Source organism: Lissotriton vulgaris, chromosome 8 (assembly GCF_964263255.1).
Source record: "Lissotriton vulgaris chromosome 8, aLisVul1.2, whole genome shotgun sequence".
Lineage (NCBI taxonomy): Eukaryota > Metazoa > Chordata > Amphibia > Caudata > Salamandridae > Lissotriton > Lissotriton vulgaris.
Window position 1 is genome coordinate 36,849,475 of NC_141696.1, and position 23,386 is coordinate 36,872,860.

The 23,386-nt window shown below is 51.0% G+C and overlaps 1 protein-coding gene across 1 annotated transcript in view; it reads right to left on the reverse strand.

Moving 5' to 3' along the window:
* LCMT2 (leucine carboxyl methyltransferase 2) overlaps nt 1-23,386 on the reverse strand; it is a 75,424-nt gene that overhangs the window by 32,415 nt on the left and 19,623 nt on the right. The window contains exons 7-8 of the mRNA XM_086933673.1: nt 18,624-18,731; nt 110-197 (exon numbers count right to left, since the gene is read on the reverse strand). Of these exons, the coding sequence (XP_086789799.1) occupies nt 110-197; nt 18,624-18,731 (196 nt within the window). The remainder of the gene's footprint in view (nt 1-109; nt 198-18,623; nt 18,732-23,386) is intronic.

Sequence of the window (23,386 nt, forward strand, 5' to 3'; positions counted from 1 at the left end):
AGAGCAGAGAGACCAGGACATCTCACCTGCAGAGCGTCACCTGGTGATTTCAACAACATCTTTTGCCTACAGTGCTTTATGATCAAGGGCCAGCACAGAAACTGCTCACCTGTAGAGCTGGGTGAAGATAGAATCGGAGCCAGACCGCCCTTTGACGCCGTCAGTATGATGTAATGAGAGCACTTCAGGTGCCACTCCTAAAACAACATAAAAAGACCAGGTGAATGAACTGGGACAAAAGAGAGCGAGCAACCAGTCCTTTACTAAGACTCCACGGCACATGGCCCTATTGTCCTTATGAGAGAGAACTCTCCACTCTCACACACAGAAGACATGCCAAGGTACTCAAACAGGAGCTTGGTAATCCCACAAGATGCCGAAGGTACACATACAATAAAAAAATTCTAGCAATTGCGTCAAGAATTTTTCAATTCTATTAAGGACACGGAGGCGAGGTTTATGCTTCTCTTTTTTTACTGAAGCATTTACAGCAGAAAATCAACATTAAACTACATTTCCCACGAGTTCATAGTTCCACCAATCACAGTCTATCCGTTCATATAAAGACCCCTGTTAAATATCGCCCTTGCTCTTTCTGTGCTGCAGCAGCGCAAAATGAGTGTTCCCCTCAGTGAATGGAGTGTTCTTGTGTCCAAGACAGAGGCGGGAGATGGTCAATGTTTATTAAAACAGCAGGCTCACAGTGCCATCCGTTTAAACAGGGTACAAGTCAGGGGTACTTGCAGGTAGGTGCCGTATACTTACTATTATTACACGATGGGCGCCACCCACCCACCCCTGGTAAGAAGTTGGGCCCCTGTGAAGTAAGCTGAATTTGTCCCTTGGGACACATTCAGCTGCGTCTACACTGTTGACTGCTTTCCACCGACCAACAACGTGCAGGCGGTGGAGGGACTTTTTATTTTCCCCTCAAACAGGGCCCAAGACAAAGGATTGATTTAAAGGCCATCAGCCCACCTTTTGTGCAAGTATAGTCCTGTCTGGGAGCTGTCTGCAGCCTCACTCCTAGGTACCAGAGCAGTGGAGGGGAAACAAAGGCTCACAGCTTATCACTTGACAAACATTTAAAAGAAGCCAGCTGGAGGAGGAGCTACGCTACCAACTAAGATGGCCGCTTAGGCGCCCGGCTCCGCCGACCTCTGTTTCCAGCCGGATGATCCTGCAACTTATCCTGATGTTATGACCGACCTCCATGGAGATGAAGCCTTGCTGAATCGTTTGGTTCAATCCCCAGACCTTTGTCGCCAGAATTGACTGAGTTATGTCGTCTTTTGGATCCTGGCCTATCACAGCTTGTAAGCCGGGGCCTCGAGTTTGAGTACAGCCGGGACGTAGTTGAACAACATCGGCCGTGTGACTACGACAGGGTCTGGTCTCAACAGTGGAAGTCTCCATGTCTGATTTGGATGGCGATCGACGTAGTTCTCTTGATGTCGTCGGACAATTGATCTGAGAAGTCTGTAGAGGTTTGAGAACTCCTGGCCCGGTGACCCGGTTAGACATCGCCGGGGTCCGCCGGGGTGGGGCCGTCACTCGCTGTCCAGGGCCATTTTGTCTACAGGACGCCCTCAGTTGTGATCCACTCCACTCTGTCATTGCTACCCCGGGAGGACGGGCTCTTCGGGGACTGCCACTATGTCTGTGATCGTTAGAGAGGAGGCGGATCTGACGAATAAAGAGCCGACATTGCGAGCCGTGGTGGCCACCATCATGGAGCTGCATGCGCATATTAAATCTCGACTCGATAATATGCTTGCAGATGGGCCTGATGTGGACTGTATGAGACCGGGCTCCGATCTCCTGCTACGACTACCAATATCGACGGTTCCCGTGAGGTCTGGGATGACTAATGATGACCACACAGGGCAAAGCGATCTGGTGCAGCCCCTGAGTTGTGTACCGACAAAGAGTAGCGAACTTGGTCCCCCGGAGAGCTGTTCGCGCCCGCCATTGTTGTCGCCTGGGGTAGTTCCGCTTGGCCTCTTTATCCTGGAGTTTTCCGTCAGAGCCGACTGGATTGCCACAACATCTCGGCCTCCCCCGTCTGCTTTGCAGCTTTCACGGAGGGAACATCACTTGGACAGGGTGCCGATGACAGAGGGCCTATTGATGATCGCGAATGGTAATGACTTTGTTTTTCGGGCTTCTGTGGACTATCCTCCTCGGTACTCCTCTCGTATTCTGGATTTACAATGACTGCGGTGCTGCTGCCGGATGGTGTTTGCGTGCAAGATCGGAAGGGCCAAGGATGAAACTGCTTCGATGGGTTTGACTCTTTGGGGCCTTGGCGGACATGGGAGTCGGACCTGGGTATTAGAGTGAGGTCGGGCGGGGTTTAGTGATTCCCCTGTAGTTTTACTGTCATATCTCCTGGTATTATCTGAGCTATCGCAGGGGTAGTTGGTGTCCGGCTGGGGAGAAGGAGACCGGGTGCTCATACGATTCCTCCTCCTCCACTTCTTCCTTCTTTTAGGGTTTTATTTATTCGGGGCGACAGGCACGCTGCTAGGGGGGTTAGGCTGTAGCCAACTGCAGGGGTGCAGGGTGGGGGGGTTGGTTTCTTGTTTTGCCTTTATTTTGTTCTATGGCCTTTGTCTTCCTTTCCTTTTCTTTCTTTGGATTAGTATAGTCGGCGAAACGTTCTGATTAGTATCTTATATCCGTATCGGGTGCTCTTGTTTCTTTCATTATCCTGATCGTTGGGTGGGCGGGCTCTGAGTACTGGCGCTTAATGTAGACTGTGTATTGCATGGTTTTATATCCTGAATAGTATGCTTTAACGCCAGCGTCTCAATTATAGCTGTTCCTAATTTGCATATCCTGTTTCTCTGCCTAGCCACCGTATTAGTATCTTCGATTGTGTGGCACCCGATGAGTTTATTTAGTTAATTTAAAAATGAAACCTCCATCACATTCTGTGTTTAACTATGTGTTCAATACGAATTTGGTCCTGAATCGCTCTTGGACCTTGGGGATGTCGGCTGAAGAACTGTGGCATACTACAATATATTTGCTCCTATGTTGTTTAGCGACCGGCCCCTGTGGTTGTAGGTCCATGCCTGTAATGTTACTGAAATGAACAAAAAATGTTTTCCAACAAAATAAAATAAATAAAATAAAATAAAAGAAGCCAGCTTTTGATGTTGTTCAATTCTCATATAAAACAGCATGCACTGTAAGAATGTCAGCTGCATCAAGCAGTGTATTTACAGGAGTAGCCATTTCAATGCCCATGAAGTAACGTGCAGTAATGTCACACGCTGTGATGTCACTTGAATACTGTTTAACTTAGATAGTCCCACAACTCTTTTTTTAGGACTTGTCCCCTGTGTATAAAGCATCACACGCCAATTGTATGGAGCGGAGAGGAATGATGAAGCTCCTGGCAGAGCCTGGTTCCCACCACTGGTGCCTGTATAGCCCTCTGCCTACCTCTGGGATATGCATCTGGTATGAGGGACGTGATGCTGTGTGTGAGGAGGCACCTACTGGAGGATGTGTGCAATGCTCTGTGTGAGGGGCAAATGCAGACGGATGTGTGCAATGCTCCGTGTGAGGGGGCACCTGCAGACGGATAAGTGCAATGCTCGGTGTTAGGGGGCACCTGCAGGCGCATAAGTGCAATGCTCCATGTGAGGGGGCACCTGCAGACGGATAAGTGCAATGCTCGGTGTGAGGGGACACCTGCAGGCAGATAAGTGCAATGCTCCGTGTGAGGGGGCACCTGCTGGACAAGGTGTGCAATGCTCTGTGTGAGGGGCAAATGCAGACGGATGTGTGCAATGCTCTGTGTGAGGGGGCACCTGCAGACGGATAAGTGCAATGCTCCATGTGAGGGGGCACCTGCAGGCAGATAAATGCAATGCTCCATGTGAGGGGGCACCTACTGGAGGATGTGCGCAATGCTCTGTGTGAGGGGCAAATGCAGACGGATGTGTGCAATGCTCCGTGTGAGGGGGCACCTGCAGACGGATAAGTGCAATGCTCCGTGTGAGGGGGCACCTGCAGGCGGATAAGTGCAATGCTCCATGTGAGGGGGCACCTGCAGACGGATACGTGCAATGCTCGGTGTGAGGGGGCACCTGCAGGCAGATAAGTGCAATGCTCCGTGTGAGGGGGCACCTGCAGGCAGATAAGTGCAATGCTCCGTGTGAGGGGGCACCTGCTGGACAAGGTGTGCAATGCTCTGTGTGAGGGGCAAATGCAGACGGATGTGTGCAATGCTCCGTGTGAGGGGGCACCTGCAGACGGATAAGTGCAATGCTCCGTGTGAGGGGGCACCTGCAGGCGGATAAGTGCAATGCTCCATGTGAGGGGGCACCTGCAGGCGGATAAGTGCCATGCTCCGTTGAGGGGGCACCTGCAGGCAGATAAGTGCAATGCTCCGTGTGAGGAGGCACCTGCAGGCGGATAAGTGCAATGCTCCGTTGAGGGGGCACCTGCAGGCAGATAAGTGCAATGCTCCATTGAGGGGGCACCTGCAGGCAGATAAGTGCAATGCTCCGTGTGAGGTGGCACCTGCTGGCGGATAAGTGCAATGCTCTGTGTGAGGGGCACCTGCAGGCGGATAAGTGCAATGCTCTGTGTGAGGGGGAACCTGCAGGTGGATAAGTGCAATGCTCCCTGTGAGGGGGCTCCTGCTGGATGATGTGTGCAATGCTCCGTGTGAGGGGGTGTCTGCTGAACGATGGGTGCAATGCCCCATGTGAGGGGGCGCCTGCTGGCAGAGGTGTGCAATGCTTTGTGTGAGGGGGTGCCTGCAGGTGGATAAGTGCAATGCTCCGTGTGAGGGGGCACCTGCAGGTGGATAAGTGCAATGCTCCACGTGAGGGGGCGCCTGCAGGTGGATAAGTGCAATGCTCCTTGTGAGGGGGCACCTGCTGGCGGATGTGTGCAATGCTCTGTGTGTAGGGGCACCTGCTGGAGGATGTGTGCAATGCTCTGTGTGTAGGGGCACCTGCTTGCGGATGTGTGCAATGCTCTGTGTGGGGGCGCCTGCAGATGGAGGTGTGCAATGCTCTGTGTGAGGGGTGCCTGGTGGTGAACATGTGCAATGCTTTGTGTGAGGGGGCGCCTGCTGGAGGATGTGTGCAATGCTCCGTGTGATGGGGCACCTGCAGGCGGATGTGTGCAATGCTGCATGTGAGGGGGCACCTGCAGATGGATGTGTGCAATGCGCAGTGTGAGGGGGCGCCTGGTGGCAGAGGGGTGCAATGCTCAGTGTGAGGGGGAGTCTGCTGGCAGATGTGTGCAATGCTCCGTATGAGGGGGCGTCTGCTGGCGGATGTGTGCAATGCTGCATGTGAGGGGGCACCTGCAGATGGATGTGTGCCATGCGCAATGTGAGGGGGCGCCTGGTGGCAGAGGGGTGCAATGCTCAGTGTGAGGGGGAGTCTGCTGGCAGATGTGTGCAATGCTCCGTGTGATGGGGCACCTGCAGGCGGATGTGTGCAATGCTGCATGTGAGGGGGCACCTGCAGATGGATGTGTGCAATGCGCAGTGTGAGGGGGCGCCTGGTGGCAGAGGGGTGCAATGCTCAGTGTGAGGGGGAGTCTGCTGGCAGATGTGTGCAATGCTCCGTATGAGGGGCCGTCTGCTGGCGGATGTGTGCAATGCTGCATGTGAGGGGGCACCTGCAGATGGATGTGTGCCATGCGCAATGTGAGGGGGCGCCTGGTGGCAGAGGGGTGCAATGCTCAGTGTGAGGGGGAGCCTGCTGGCATATGTGTGCAATGCTCCGTATGAGGGGGGGTCTGCTGGCGGATGTGTGCAATGCTCGGTGTGAGGGGGCGCCTGGTGGCAGACGCGTGCAATGCTCAGTGTGAGGGGGCACCTGCAGGCGGATGTGTGCAATGCTCCGTGTGAGGGGACGCATGCTGAAAGATGTGTGCAATGCTCCGTGTGAGGGGGCACCTGCAGACGGATAAGTGCAATGCTCCGTGTGAGGGGGCACCTGCAGGCGGATAAGTGCAATGCTCTGTGTGAGGGGCACCTGCAGGCGGATAAGTGCAATGCTCCGTGTGAGGGGGCACCTGCAGGCGGATAAGTGCAATGCTCCTTGTGAGGGGGCTCCTGCTGGACGATGTGTGCAATGCTCCGTGTGAGGGGGCGACTGCTGAACGATGGGTGCAATGCCCCATGTGAGGGGGCGCCTGCTGGCAGAGTTGTGCAATGCTTCGTGTGAGGGGGTGCCTGCAGGTGGATAAGTGCAATGCTCCGTGTGAGGGGGCGCCTGAAGGTGGATAAGCACAATGCTCCACATGAGGGGGCGCCTGCAGGTGGATAAGTGCAATGCTCCTTGTGAGGGGGCACCTGCTGGCGGATGTGTGCAATGCTCTGTGTGTAGGGGCACCTGCTGGCGGATGTGTGCAATGCTCTGTGTGTAGGGGCACCTGCTTGCGGATGTGTGCAATGCTCTGTGTGGGGGCGCCTGCAGATGGACGTGTGCAATGCTCTGTGTGAGGGGCGCCTGGTGGTGAACGTGTGCAATGCTCCGTGTGAGGGGGCGCCTGCTGGCGGATGTGTGCAATGCTCCATGTGATGGGGCACCTGCAGGCGGATGTGTGCAATGCTGCATGTGAGGGGGCGCCTGGTGGCAGACGTGTGCAATGCTCAGTGTGAGGGGGCGCCTGCAGGCGGATGTGTGCAATGCTCAGTGTGAGGGGGTGCCTGCAAATGGATGTGTGCAATGCGCAGTGTGAGGGGGCGCCTGGTGGCAGACGTGTGCAATGCTCAGTGTGAGGGGGAGCCTGCTGGCATATGTGTGCAATGCTCCGTATAGGGGGAGTCTGCTGGCGGATGTGTGCAATGCCCTGTGTGAGGGGGCGCCTGGTGGCAGACGCGTGCAATGCTCAGTGTGAGGGGGCACCTGCAGGCTAATGTGTGCAATGCTCCGTGAAAGGGGGTGCCTGCAGATGGATGTGTGCAATGCTCCGTGTGGCAATGAAGATAATATCAGAAATGACACCCATTTGAGTAACGAGAAACTCTAAGATCTTGCAACTGCTGCAAAGCATCACTGCACAACAGTTTCCTTGAGGTTTGTGGTTCTTATTTATCCAACAGCACACATTCCTTTGTAAGGCTCTGCACAGTGCTCAGCCTCTTCGTTTCTTATGCGCTCAGTCTGTCATAGCTGAGAAAGTTTGAGATTGCTTATGTGCAACATGTTAATATACTTATGAGTAAGCTTCAGCTGCCAAATGTGTGAGTGACACTTTCTCTCCATTAAAACCATGGACTGAAGAGCATTGAAAGAGGTAAATATCAGAAATGTCAATATTCTGAACAAAAAGAAGCACGATCACATCTTCAAACGAATTCAAAACTCCTGAAATGAAAGCTCACTAACCAACAACCTCTTTCTAAAATGCCCAGACTGTAAAACAACTGTGGCAAAGCCCTTCACAGCAATGAAGACACACTCGAAGCACGTTTCCAGGGTGCTGTGAGCCACTTGCTCGCCCTGATAAGACCTCAATCGTGGGTCAACACGCTGGCAAAGCCGGAGAGCTCAGATTGAGGGGCGCAACTTCAATTTTGCTGGGTAGCTTAATGGAGATTGAGAGACCACCGATGCCAGCCGAATAGGTTGGTGCATCCTGCTGGCTTAAAAAGCTCCCCATAGAAGCCTTGTAGAACTGCTGGAGTTGGCGCCCACGTTTTCTGTAGGCAGATAATATTACTTTCAGGTAAGAAAGCCACTGCAGAGTTGCTTGTCAAAATGGACCTCAGGCCTGCCGCCACATCCCACGATGTGATTATAAACTCGGGTCCGTCGTGGGCTCCTGTGATCGGAGACGGGCTGGTTGATGGTGGCATGGAATGATCCTCTCAGGGGCCCCATGGTAAGTGCCCCACTGGCTCAACCCGACGTTGTCTCTACTTCTTGCCATGTACCTGACATTTCTTTGATTATGGACACCTGATGCTTCAAATGAGTGTGCAGCTTTTGATGCACTTGGAATCCAGTCATGAGCACCCCACCCCTCTCTCAGGACGCTCCGGTGCGCCCTCGTAGGCTCCTGTGGCACTAACACGGGGGATATTTTGGTGGGTGTCACTACACCAGTTTAGAGTACCACAGAGTCTATTTCTGACTCTGTTAGCCTCCTATCCAGCAATAATATTCCTGCTGAAATCCCACAAACAACTAGAAATCATACCCCTATGCCCGGTAAAATACAGTCTTCGTCTAGGGATGGAAAAATGGGAACTGAAAACAACAGAATGGTGAGGGGGGCCCCTGATTCGGTGAAAAACCACTTTGACCAATCAAATTCAACTAGTGGAAATGCACTACTTAGGGGTCCCTTATTGGAGTTGCCGTCCATCGATCTCCCCCCGGAATCTCTACCTTATGTTGTAGTGTTAGCAGGGGTACCTCCCCTAAGCCAGGGAAAAAGTGAAGACCATACAGATCTAAAAAATAAATGCATACATTGGCTCAACGCCAACAGGCCTTCACCCCCAAAAGCTTCAGGCCAAATACTTTCTGTTAGAAGAATAGAATGGATCGGGAGGGGACCCAAAACCATTGCAGGAAACTGTGTAGTAATAAACTTTAGGCATACCAGCGCCGTAGAACACATCTGCAGCATATCTTCCACCTGGTCCAATACCCAAATCCTTCCCCTCCATTTGTCATACTTCTATCCTACTCCTCACTTGAGAACTGGCTTAAGTAAAAGCGTCCATTACGGTGAGGGCCATAGTAGCCATCCATGTAAAATGCAAACAAAACAGGTGATGGACCGAATGTGGATCAATGTCACACATTCATCCCAGTCCAAAGATCTGGGCCCAAATCCATCGTTTTTTTGCACTCCACACCACCCTGGGTTAGACAATGGCGATATGCAAATCAGCTCTGACCCTGTGCCCCATGGGAACAGTCCAGTCCGAACTACAAAAGCCATGTCCTTCCCAGAACGGAATCAAGCATCCGAGGACCGGACCGGTTTCGAGGTAACACCTCTCATCAGCCCGGCTAGCTTGACTCCAGTGGTGTGGAGTGCCTGGGACCCACGTCTGGGCATCCCCAGCGCACTTAGGGCGGCAATTGCAAACAAAACAGGTGATGGACCGAATGTGGATCAATGTCACACATTCATCCCAGTCCAAAGATCTGGGCCCAAATCCATCGTTTTTTTGCACTCCACACCACCCTGGGTTAGACAATGGCGATATGCAAATCAGCTCTGACCCTGTGCCCCATGGGAACAGTCCAGTCCGAACTACAAAAGCCATGTCCTTCCCAGAACGGAATCAAGCATCCGAGGACCGGACCGGTTTCGAGGTAACACCTCTCATCAGCCCGGCTAGCTTGACTCCAGTGGTGTGGAGTGCCTGGGACCCACGTCTGGGCATCCCCGGCGCACTTAGGGCGGCAATTGCAAACAAAACAGGTGATGGACCGAATGTGGATCAATGTCACACATTCATCCCAGTCCAAAGATCTGGGCCCAAATCCATCGTTTTTTTGCACTCCACACCACCCTGGGTTAGACAATGACGATATGCAAATCAGCTCTGACCCTGTGCCCCATGGGAACAGTCCAGTCCGAATTACAAAAGCCATGTCCTTCCCAGAACGGAATCAAGCATCCGAGGACCGGACCGGTTTCGAGGTAACACCTCTCATCAGCCCGGCTAGCTTGACTCCAGTGGTGTGGAGTGCCTGGGACCCACGTCTGGGCATCCCCAGCGCACTTAGGGCGGCAATTGCAAACAAAACAGGTGATGGACCGAATGTGGATCAATGTCACACATTCATCCCAGTCCAAAGATCTGGGCCCAAATCCATCGTTTTTTTGCACTCCACACCACCCTGGGTTAGACAATGGCGATATGCAAATCAGCTCTGACCCTGTGCCCCATGGGAACAGTCCAGTCCGAACTACAAAAGCCATGTCCTTCCCAGAACGGAATCAAGCATCCGAGGACCGGACCGGTTTCGAGGTAACACCTCTCATCAGCCCGGCTAGCTTGACTCCAGTGGTGTGGAGTGCCTGGGACCCACGTCTGGGCATCCCCAGCGCACTTAGGGCGGCAATTGCAAACAAAACAGGTGATGGACCGAATGTGGATCAATGTCACACATTCATCCCAGTCCAAAGATCTGGGCCCAAATCCATCGTTTTTTTGCACTCCACACCACCCTGGGTTAGACAATGGCGATATGCAAATCAGATCTGACCCTGTGCCCCATGGGAACAGTCCAGTCCGAACTACAAAAGCCATGTCCTTCCCAGAACGGAATCAAGCATCCGAGGACCGGACCGGTTTCGAGGTAACACCTCTCATCAGCCCGGCTAGCTTGACTCCAGTGGTGTGGAGTGCCTGGGACCCACGTCTGGGCATCCCCGGCGCACTTAAGGCGGCAATTGCAAACAAAACAGGTGATGGACCGAATGTGGATCAATGTCACACATTCATCCCAGTCCAAAGATCTGGGCCCAAATCCATAGTTTTTTTGCACTCCACACCACCCTGGGTTAGACAATGGCGATATGCAAATCAGCTCTGACCCTGTGCCCCATGGGAACAGTCCAGTCCGAACTACAAAAGCCATGTCCTTCCCAGAACGGAATCAAGCATCCGAGGACCGGACCGGTTTCGAGGTGACACCTCTCATCAGCCCGGCTAGCTTGACTATAGTGGTGTGGAGTGCCTGGGACCCACGTCCGGTCCTCGGATGCTTGATTCCGTTCTGGGAAGGACATGGCTTTTGTAGTTCGGACTGGACTGTTCCCATGGGGCACAGGGTCAGAGCTGATTTGCATATCGCCATTGTCTAACCCAGGGTGGTGTGGAGTGCAAAAAAACGATGGATTTTGGCCCAGATCTTTGGACTGGGGTGAATGTGTGACATTGATCCACATTCGGTCCATCACCTGTTTTGTTTGCAAATACCGCCATAAGTGCGCTGGGGATGCTCAGACGTGGGTCCCAGGCACTGCACACCACTGGAGTCAAGCTAGCCGGGCTGATGAGGGGTGTTACCTCGAAACCGGTCCGGTCCTCGGATGCTTGATTCCGTTCTGGGAAGGACATGGCTTTTGTAGTTCGGACTGGACTGTTCCCATGGGGCACAGGGTCAGAGCTGATTTGCATATCGCCATTGTCTAACCCAGGGTGGTGTGGAGTGCAAAAAAACGATGGATTTGGGCCCAGATCTTTGGACTGGGGTGAATGTGTGACATTGATCCACATTCGGTCCATCACCTGTTTTGTTTGGGACCCACTCCACACCACTGGAGTCAAGCTAGCCGGGCTGATGAGAGGTGTTACCTCGAAACCGGTCCGGTCCTCGGATGCTTGATTCCGTTCTGGGAAGGACATGGCTTTTGTAGTTCGGACTGGACTGTTCCCATGGGGCACAGGGTCAGAGCTGATTTGCATATCGCCATTGTCTAACCCAGGGTGGTGTGGAGTGCAAAAAAACGATGGATTTGGGCCCAGATCTTTGGACTGGGGTGAATGTGTGACATTGATCCACATTCGGTCCATCACCTGTTTTGTTTGCAAATACCGCCATAAGTGCGCTGGGGATGCTCAGACGTGGGTCCCAGGCACTCCACACCACTGGAGTCAAGCTAGCCGGGCTGATGAGAGGTGTCACCTCGAAACCGGTCCGGTCCTCGGATGCTTGATTCCGTTCTGGGAAGGACATGGCTTTTGTAGTTCGGACTGGACTGTTCCCATGGGGCACAGGGTCAGAGCTGATTTGCATATCGCCATTGTCTAACCCAGGGTGGTGTGGAGTGCAAAAAAACGATGGATTTGGGCCCAGATCTTTGGACTGGGGTGAATGTGTGACATTGATCCACATTCGGTCCATCACCTGTTTTGTTTGCAAATACCGCCATAAGTGCGCTGGGGATGCTCAGACGTGGGTCCCAGGCACTCCACACCACTGGAGTCAAGCTAGCCGGGCTGATGAGAGGTGTTACCTCGAAACCGGTCCGGTCCTCGGATGCTTGATTCCGTTCTGGGAAGGACATGGCTTTTGTAGTTCGGACTGGACTGTTCCCATGGGGCACAGGGTCAGAGCTGATTTGCATATCGCCATTGTCTAACCCAGGGTGGTGTGGAGTGCAAAAAAACGATGGATTTGGGCCCAGATCTTTGGACTGGGGTGAATGTGTGACATTGATCCACATTCGGTCCATCACCTGTTTTGTTTGCAAATACCGCCATAAGTGCGCTGGGGATGCTCAGACGTGGGTCCCAGGCACTCCACACCACTGGAGTCAAGCTAGCCGGGCTGATGAGAGGTGTTACCTCGAAACCGGTCCGGTCCTCGGATGCTTGATTCCGTTCTGGGAAGGACATGGCTTTTGTAGTTCGGACTGGACTGTTCCCATGGGGCACAGGGTCAGAGCTAATTTGCATATCGCCATTGTCTAACCCAGGGTGGTGTGGAGTGCAAAAAAACGATGGATTTGGGCCCAGATCTTTGGACTGGGGTGAATGTGTGACATTGATCCACATTCGGTCCATCACCTGTTTTGTTTGCATCCATGTAAAATGCAGCAGGGGATAACAACTTGGGAGGACTCACACTTACATATTCCTCCATTTTCATTGATTGCCCAAAGAAACAGGTTCAGTGTGTTGGAACAGGTGGATTGACACCCTGAGAATGAGAACTCCCTATCAAACACGGCCAGTGGATTAGCCACATTTGTAATAGCATCGGAGGGAAAGGATATAACCACTGCCCCCGGAAATGCAATAGTGCCCCACAACTTTTGATTGGGGAGGGTAGGAGAGAAAAGGGGGAAATGGTGCAACAGCTGGGAGCTTGTACCCCCACTGTGGCCTTATCTAGTGTGGAGACAAGGGAAGGGAAAACTCAGTCAGGGACCACCACTAGTGATAGCGGGCCCGCCATAGGAAAAGGGAAATCACCAGCTAAAGCTGGGCTAGTCGATGGAAGTATAAAAATCCTCTCTTGGAACGTAGCCGGGTTAAAAAATAAATTGCTCACGCCTGAGTGGGGTTCCTTTATGGCATTACATGACATCTGCCTGATGCAGGAAACTTGGGCACTGGAGGAGAGTGTAAGTCCAGGTTACGCAACCTTTGACATCTTGGCAACAACTAGGGGTAGAGGAAGACAATCGGGTGGCCTATCGAGTTGGGTGGGTACGCATCTGGGCGTACAGGCAGCCCAAATATCAACTAATTCCCCAGATGTTCAATGCGTGCTATTGACCCCTCGAAGTATGCTCCAAGTAGCCATAATAAATATCTATTCTAGGCCAGTTAGGAATGGGCAGGAATCGGACACAATCAATGTATTAAAACACTTCATCCAGGCACTTGACCCTTCGATCGTTATAGTCCTTGGTGGTGATTTTAATTGTCAGTTCGAGCCTCTGGTCAGCCCAGAGTTGGGCGAACAGGATGATGAGGACTTGTTTTGGCGTATCCCTGACCTTAAGATCCCCGCTGTCACGGCATGGACCTCGTTGGTGCTGCAAATTAAATCATTCTCCCTTGCAACGTCTCTGCGGGCGTGCAACGAGAGGCTGGATCCTGACTGACCGGGGTCAGCCACGTTTAATAGGGCAGGGCAAACCCCCATCATTGATTATATAATGATGGAAGTAAAACACTGGGAAAGACTGATGGAATTTAGGGTCCTACCAAGGCAAGATAGCGATCATAATGCTCTCGTTTTAACACTTAAGCCAGGGAGCTTCGGGTTGACAAACCCTGATGCCGAATCTAACACAGATATCTTGCCCCTAATGGTAGCCAATAATAGGCGTAGGGTTAAAGGGCCTCATTTCGAGGACTCCCCCAGCAGGCTCGCTGAAATATACCAGATTGCTGTACTGCTGATTACTGAGATGGGAGACTTGGGCTCCCACGGTCAAGCCGTGGAAATCCATAGGCAGATGGCTCTCGCACTGGTGGATGTGTTTTGTCCGGAAGGAGGGAATAAAACACATCGGGCTAGGACACACCCCTGGTATGATGCCACCTGCAGGAAAGTAAAAAAAGACCTCCTCTTGGCAATTAAAACTAAAGATAGTGTAGGAATTAGGCCATCTCGATTGCTTTATAAAAAGGCAATTGTCAGGGGAAAGAGGGACTGGGAGGAAATGAGGTGGGAGGAGTTGAGATCTGCGCTCCTTTGTAAGGATGCTAGGTCGTTCTGGGCCATTGTTAGCTCAGGTGTGAATGGGGGAGGTGAGGCCGTTTCCCCGAATATTGCGCCTTCAGGGCAGGAGGCACATTTTGGAGCACTATACGCAAACTTGGAGCGAGGCGATGTGCCTCGTCTTGGTTCCAACACCCCCCCCCCCCCAAAGAGCTTAGTATGTCAGGGATGATGGACTTGTCCCTGGAGGGAGCTGTGGTCCCCCCTTCGTCCCCCGACCCAGACCCCCGCCATGAGTATCGACTGGTGGGGGCCTCGGCCGAGGGACGGTGGTTGGATTACCGGGATGTTCTGGACGAGAGCCACTCTGTAATTGCAGAGACCATCGCCCTGAGGGGGATAGAGCCTGCCACAGCAGGGGGGATGGATTTGTCCCCGGGGGAAGCAATGGTGCCTCCTCCGTCCACCGCCCCAGACCCCCGCCATGAGTATCGACTGGTGGGGGCTACGGGCGTGGGGCGGCGGTCGGATCACCAGGACGTCCAGGACGTGTACCATTCTGTAACGCCGGAGATCATCACCCTGAAGGAGGTAGAGACTGCCATAGCAAGGCTGCTCCCCAATAAAGCCCCTGGCCTTGATAAATTGCCTGGGGACTTATTTCGTTCCCAACCTAAAATATGGGCACCATACCTGGTTATCCTGTTTAATGCGGTTCTTATGGGGTTTGATCCACCAGACACCTGGTTGGGAGCTGAGATCGTCCCCATTTACAAGAAGGGTTGTCCGCTATCCCCATCAAACTATAGGGCCATTAGCCTTATAGATACAACACAAAAACTAATGGGCAGGATCATACTGGACAGGATCCAAGGGTGGATGGAGGAATACAAAATAATGACTACTCTCCAGGCCGGATTTAGATCTGGCATCTCAACCCTGATCAAATATTTCAGCTCCAGGTCCTACTCTGGAAAACGGCAAGAGTGGAGGGTGGCAGCCTCTACCTTGTCTTTGTGGACCTGCGGGCCGCTTTTGATCTTGTCCCCAGGGAAAAATTGTGCAAAGTGTTGGCAGATCTAGGTCTCCCGCCCTATCTACTGAATATTTTGACTAGATTGCATGTTGGCAATTATGCCCAAGTTAGGTGTTGGAGACATGGGGATCTCTCAGCTCGTTTCCCCGTCTCCAAGGGTGTGCGACAGGGATGCGTCCTGGCTCCTACGTTATTTTGCCTTTACATCAATGGCCTCATGGACGTCTTAAATGGTGTAAAAGACAATGATGCTCATTGGTTGGCCACTGGGCGGGTGCCCGCTCTGATGTTTGCGGATGACACTTTGCTGTTATCCAAAACATCATCGGGCATCCAGCGCATTCTGGACGGGTTTGCAACATTCTGTGCCTCGCGTGGATTGGAGGTTAACTTGGATAAAACCAAGTATATGATCTTCAACCCGCCGAGTCAGACCCGCCCAAATCCCGCCCTGAACAGTATTCCCCTAGAACGGGTCAAGGCTTTTGTCTATCTTGGTATCACCTTGACGGAAGATTTTGACTGGGGCCACCAAATCACTAAATCCGCCCTTAGACTATCGCAAATAGTAGGGGGTATAAGCAAGCTTCATAGAACATCAGATTTTAAACCGGCTGCCCCGGTTCTTGACATCTACGGACTTCAGGCCAGGACTGCCGCAATGTATGGCGCTGAAATCCGGGGACATAAGAACACATCCAGCCTCCTGAGGGTCGAACAGTCCTTTGTGAAGAATCTGGTGGGCTTACCACAGTGCACACCACTTACCCCCTTGCGACTGGATCTGGGGCTGGAGTCCATAGAGGAATTGGTAGCTGTTCGGCCCTTGCTCTACTGGAAGAGGTTCTGGTCAGTACCAGAACTGGCCCCCTACAGAGCGGAATTTTTGGAGGTTTGGGGACAAATAAACAAAAATATCCCTTGGCTATTCCACATCAAGGTCCTCTCCACCCAGGTAGGCTTGCCCCAGCTATGGGAGACATCCGAGCAGAACTATCTGAGGATGCCCAGGTCGGAGCTGCTAACCCTGGTGAGGCGACAAAATCTACTTGCCCTACAGCGATCAACAACCCAGGGCAGGTTGTCTGTAGAGTTCCTCTTAGTAAAATCTGAATCACGACTAGAGGAATTCCTAGACGTAATCCAGCCTCCTCTTGTGAGGAAACTATATGCCCAACTGAGGCATGGCTGCTTGCCAATCAGGGCATTTACCTCGAAATGGACTAAAACAGAAAATGGAACCCGCCCGGCATGTAATTATATGCGAGAAGATGTTCCGCGTGTTATGTTCTTCTATCCAGCGTATGCAACAGTAAGAAAATGCTGGTGTATTCCATTATGTAGGAATTTGGGCTTCAGACATTGCATGCAGGCGTGTAGAGTTTTAATGTATGATACCTCGCCTCCCATAGTTTTTGCTGTATCCCGTTTTATACATGGTATGTGGCGCAGAAGGAAAGGCTTTGTTTAATACCAATGTTAATATCTTTGATCAATTTTTTAAATCCTATGCTACTAGGTTCATGATAACATCTCAGTTTAATCTATTTTTATGACCAATATTACCTGCTTACTATTTATTGTTTTAATCAATTGTGCTTTGTATGTATTTTATCTGCACTTTTATGGTTTCCTACCGAAAGAAAGTTATCACTGACTGACTGACTGATAAATAGGGTTGCATACACAGATAAAGATAAATAGGGTTGCATAGACAGACAGACAGATAGATAGACAACGTGATAGAGTAACAGGGAGGTAGCTAGATAGATAAGACAGGATATTGAAATAAACAAAACAGATTCAATGAGTAATAGAATAGTTACAAGTCAATATAAGCATGACATACAAGAGCACTGAAACAAAACTGAAAGCCACACAAGCAGAACATACAGACTACACTGGGTATATCCATAATCTTCAATTAATACACAAACCAGGACAACAAACAGGAGTGCGGTTATAGACACACTTCATTGGGTGGAACTAGAAAAGGGGATAACTGTATAAAGAACATTTTCACATTGACTCAACCTGGCACGCTGTGAAATACCAGTACTCAGATAAACAAAGGAAACTCCAAAAGGAATTTACAACAGCATTAGCAGGAGATGGGAAATGACAGAGCTAGAATAGCCCCTGTACAGGAAGAGCTGGTAGAAAGGGTCTGCTATTACGTCTGGCTGTAAACACAAAGCAACACTAGAGTAACAAGTAAAAACAAAGAGAGAGGCACTGAGCGGAGCTACATTGTATGCGGATTTCTTCCTTGCAAAAAAGCAAAATGCAGTCACTCTAAGTGAAGTTAGCCCCTGGCTGAAGTAGGATGACCCATAGCCCTTTGCTGCAAAGGGCGGAAGCAAAATATGAATGACAACAGACCAATGGATGAAGAGAGCTGGCTAAAACCCTTTAAGTGTGTAGATTATATACATATCATGTTAGTAAAATCAAACGGTGTTGGTGCCAGACGGAAAAAGGGTGTTCCGTCACTATATGGAGTTAAAATCCCACTCCATCCATTCCCTACCCCACCCCCCCCAGCTACATAAATAAAAAAAAACGTATGCAACATAAAACCAAAACCTCCATCCGTCATGAATTCTGATAGTAATTATCTAGTGGCTAAGCAGTGTTGCCTGATCAATACATGGATGACTATTGTATCAGCCAACGGCTAGCGGAGGAAGGCCAATTCTCTCTTCTCTGAGGAACATACAGTTGGTCTGTGACACAGCTAAAGCAGTCACAATCAGTCCGAAAAAGAAGAGGCTGGGCAAAGGTGTCAGTAAGAAAGATGGGAGACAATATTCTTAACATAAAAATACTTTCACAGGAGCATGGAAACATTTGGAGCCCAATTCAAAGAGGAGTTCGTGGGTGCAAGTGGGAGTTAAGTGTTCACAAAACATTGTGACTGTACAGAACGGTTCTACATTTCACATCCTAACTCACAGAATTGATAATGGTTCAAAGTACAGTACGCTGAATGGGAGATCGCTGTGAGCTGAAGAATAGAGTGTATTACGAGGGTGGGCTGTGCAAACCCAGTGAACACCCACAAATTGATACATTTTGGGTAGGAGGGTGGAGCTAAAGCTTTGAAGGTAGTTTCCCACCCTGGAATCTAGTGTAATATGAATCCTGTCAGAGGAGTGAGAGCAGCATGCATTTCCACCACAGTCTGCCATGAGATCAACCCCTGGGAAGTGCACAGGGTTGAGCAGGAGTGTGGCTGTACATAAACATTTGTTGACCAAAGCAAGAAATTCATAGAAACCAAGAATAGAAAGGGTAAAGTAGTTTTAAGAATGGGGGAGGAGAACGCGCAGTGGTCACATCTTTCAGGTCTGTGCCATTCCTCGGTACATCACCAGCCGTACAGCAAGCGCCCAGATGATAACTAGCGCCTCAAGGCTCCTTCAGTCTTGGGCATAAGATGACGTTACCTCAAACTCATCAAATGGCTCCAATCCCTCGATCCGCCTTCGCTCGGATTCACTGAGGAAGCAGTGGTAGAACTCATTCATATCGAGGACAGCACAGTGCGCCCAACCCTGTGGGGAAATGAGACAGAAAGCAGCATATCAGGAAAGAATGTCCTGCTCACCATAGTCCAACCCCTATATTTCTACAATCTAACAGTACTGTACCATGTTTCACGTGACCCTCTGATGCCTGAGGTGTCTGCAGTCATATCATTGATCAGCTACTTATGCCTAGCGCTCAGCAGAGTTATATAATAATCTGCTGTCAGATCTTTCAGATTTCTGTCGTCTAGCGCTTGTAACAGGTTATTCTGTTCCTGCACTTCTACACAAGGTCGGCCTTGTGGGAGATTGTATCTTCAAAGTCATGGCCTCCTACGTAGCACCAGTAGCTTGTGTCCGAGTCAACGAGCAGACCATGTACTCTATCTCTCTGAGACTTGATACGCCGCAGGGGTGCCCGCTCTCACTTATTGTTCGCCCTGGAGGTTGAGCCGCTGCCTATTCAAATCCGCGACACAGACACAATCAACGGCATACCCTCTGGCGGTCGGGTGCATAAGATAAGCTTGTTCGTAGACAACCTCCTTCTCCACCTGACGCGACCTGAGATATCGCGCCCTTGTGTTGTAGAACGCTTACAGGCGTTTGAAGCGGTCTCTGGCTTTCAAATTAACATGTCCAAGTCGTCCATGCCTAATCTCACTGTACCGGCCCAGGGAGGTTAAAGCTTCACAGAATCTTGTGCCATTTCAATGGTCTCAGGACTCTATCAAGTACTTAGGCCTCCACATCACCCCGACACTTGCTTCCTGGTCCCGAGCCAATTGGCCCTCTCTTCGCCGCTCCATCCTGGCTGATTTTCAGAGATGGAAATCGGTGTACATCTCCTGGTTGGGACGCATTAATGTTACAGAGATCAATTTGTTTCAGACGCGGCCCAAACCATCCCGCAGGAGGATATCCTGCGCCTTCAAAGGGACAAATATACCTTTATATGGAATGGGAACAGCTGCAAACAGCTCACTCCCTGCTGATGCTCCCCTCGATAGGGGCGGCCTGGCGTGAAAATCTCCTGGAATACTATTGGCCCACCTGAGATATATTTCTGAATGGGTGGTGCGCAAGAGTGAAAAACACTGGTTCCACATGGACTGCGCGGCAGCATGCAGGCCCCTGTGGGATCTCTCCTGGCTACCCAAACACGCCCGCCCTCGCAGCGCTTACATTGGAACGCTGACTAGGACAGTGTTGGAGATCTGGGATAGGATAGCCCTGAGGAAGGGTCTGACGACCTTCCCATCCCCAGACACACCTGTAGCTCATAACCCAGCCTTCCTCCCAGGCATGTCACCCTCTTCACTTCGTAGCTGAAGTGAGGGGGAATGTCGGACGCTTCAAGATCTCTTTGCGGGAGGAGTTAAGTCATAAAGACGTTTGACGGGTGTAGGGCCGACTTTCACCTTCTGGCTACCAAGCGTCTTGAATGTCACCAGCTGTACTCTGGGCACTGCATCCCGAGGTTTACCCAGCGGTTGTTCGCCCATACACTCCTTTCGAGAAGCCTGTCCGCACTTATGATGGCACTCGAGGGCTAATATCCATTGCCTCTAGAGCACTGCAACACTCACTCCTGAGCCCTAAATGTAAGTACTAAACAATCCGGAGAAAAAAGGGTCAGAGGGAAAATATTTAAAGACCTACCCAGGGTGAAGTCCCCTACTCAATCAATTCAAAAACAAAAAACACACACTGGGGGTCTATATCTGGCCCTATCAAACTCCAGAGTTTAACGCACACTCCTAACCAAGCATAGGTTATGGACTAGTCTCAATGATCATGAGACACACCATTCCTATTTGGATGACCAAATGAGAATACATGATCTACATCTGACGTTGATGGACATCCAGTCTTTCTCTGTATGGGTCTATTCGATATTTGAAGTGAATCCCAATACACAGGTTGCTCATTTTGGCACTCTTATGATACATAGCCTCAGGAACGCCCACTGACTTGGTTAGGAGTGTGCGTTAAACTCTGGAGTTTGATAGGCCCAGAAACAGACCCCCAGTGTGTGTTTCTAAATGTAAGTACCAATCCACATGGCACAACACTAACCTCAAGGGAAATCACTTGTGAACAGTTATGGCGAGATATCACTAAAATCTAGCGCAGCCTCTCTTCTTGTCAGACTGCATGCAAACGGATTTTCCGGGGGTACCATACGCCAGCCCGTTTGTCTCCAATTTACTCAGACGTCTCTCCTCTATGCTGGCGCTGCGGTGAGGCAGAGCGAACCTTCTGCCATGTGTGGTGGTCCCGTAGAGTGATTGCCACACACTGGAAGGAGATTCTGGGGAATTTCAAGGTCATCATAGGCTTCCCTGTCCCCGGCCTATACCCCACAATTATTCTTCGCATACGTGCCGCCAATGTAGGTGCCATGACGCAGGCAGACTGGGCCCTTTTCAGCCATTTACTACAGGTAGCATGACAGCTCATTGCAGTCATGTGGAAGCAACCTGCACCGCCTTCTGCTGCACGGTGGTTCGCTCGAGTATGGCGCCTTTTGGCATTGGAACAATTATCCCACAATTTGACTAATTCAGCCCAGTGCTTAATTTGTAAAATATTAAGTGACCAGGAGGCCACTGCAGCTTGCACCACCCATCGCCCTTCTCATCGCTGCCACAACTACTGACCATCTCTTTTGCATGCAAATGTTACAGTGTTTGAGGTCCCCAAAACTAATGGAATGGCTAGGGAGGTAGGTATTAATAATCTTGATGTGTATTGTTTTCCTAAACGACCCTTGTTCTTATCTCTAAATTAGATGAGCAGCGCCACCATGTGGCAGACTGTTCTATGTATGGTGTTGACAATTAGATGCAGGGGCGGAGCACCTTAAACCAATTAAGTGCCGGTGCTGAGCACCGGAAAGCACAGGCTCAAATTAAGCACGGATTCAGCCCAAAAATTGTAGCGCGTATGGAGCCATTAGCACAATACTTCGCACGTATAGAATTCACATGCTTCAGGGCTCGCCAACTTTTCGACTAGAGGTGCTACACAAGCTTTCCCTAACCAGCATAAGGAGCACTTGGTGCCGAGTGAGACCTGCCTGTCCCACTTCTCACTAGATGTTACAGCTCCCTGCGCGCACTAACGCCCTGGCATTGGACAAGACGTGTTTAAAGTTTAGAGTATACTTAAGGCTTACCATTATTGGATTAGCAGCATTTCGCACTCATGTGATGTGGACTGTGGTCGCTTGCATTGAAACCGCAAATGCAAATCTGCCTTTTACGGATAAAGAACTCCCTTTCTAGTTCAAGTTCCAAAATTTGTATAGCGCACTACTCACCCAGAGGGTCTCAAGGCGGTTGAGGGAGGGAGGTGTTTTACTTATCGAATATCCAAGTTTTTAGTTGCTTTCTGAAGGAGAGGTGGTTCTGTGTAAGGCTGAGGTGGGTGGGGAGAGAATTCCAGGTCTTGGCCGCTAAGTAGGAGAAGGATCTTCCCCCCATGGTGGATCTGTGGATGCGCAGAATTGCGGCGAGGGCTTGATTGGACGATCGTAGTTGTCGGGAGGGGGTGTAGAAGGATAGACGCGTGCTGAGGCATTCGGGTCCTAGGTCGTAGAGGGCTTTGTGTGCGTGGGTGAGGAGATGGAACGTTATTATCTTGTTAACAGGGAGCCAATGGAGGTCTTTCAGGTGGCCGGAAATGTGAGCTTGCCGAGGGATGCCCAATATGAGTCTGGCTGAGGCGTTTTGGATGCGTTGGAGTTTTTTCTGTAGTTTGGCGGTGGTTCCGGCGTAAAGGGTGTTTCCGTAATCCAGTCGGCTTGTGACCAGTGCGTGGGTGACCGTCTTTCTTGTTTCGGTGGGGATCCAACGGAAGATTTTTTTGAGCATTCGTAGGATGTTGAAGCAAGATGATGAGACAGCGTTGACTTGTCTGGTCATCGAGAGGGAGGAGTCCAGGATGAAGCCCAGGTTACGTGCGTGGTCCGTAGGTATGGGTGCGGTTCCGAGGGTCGGTGGCCACCATGAGTCGTCCCAGGCAGAGGGGGATGGCCATAAGATGAGGACTTCTGTTTTGTCCGAGTTTAGTTTTAAACGGCTGTTCTTCATCCACTCGGCTACTTCTTTCATTCCTTCATGTAAGTTGGTTTTGGCGGTGTTTGGGTCTTTGGTGAGGGAGAGGATCAGCTGGGTGTCGTCTGCGTAGGAGATGATGTTAAGGTTGTGTTGGCGTGCGATGGAAGCGAGGGGACTCATGTATACGTTGAAGAGGGTGGGACTGAGTGATGATCCTTGTGGTACGCCGCAGATGACTTCCGTGGCCTCTGATTTGAAAGGGGGGAGGCGGACTCTCTGAGTTCTTGCGGTGAGGAACGAGATGATCCCGTCCAATGCTTTTCCTTGCATTCCGAGGTCGCTGAGGCGTTGTATGAGGGTGCTATGACAGACTGTGTCAAAGGCTGCGGAGAGGTCAAGTAAGATGAGAGCAACTGTTTCTCCGTTGTCCAGTAGTGTTCGGATGTCGTCTGTTGCTGTGATGAGGGCGGTTTCGGTGCTGTGTTTGGCTCGGAAGCCGGACTGTGAAGGGTCGAGGGATTTGTTGGATTCGAGGAAGGCGGCGAGCTGACTGTTGACGGCTTTCTCGATGACTTTGGCAGGGAATGGGAGGAGCGAGATGGGGCGGTAGTTCTTAAG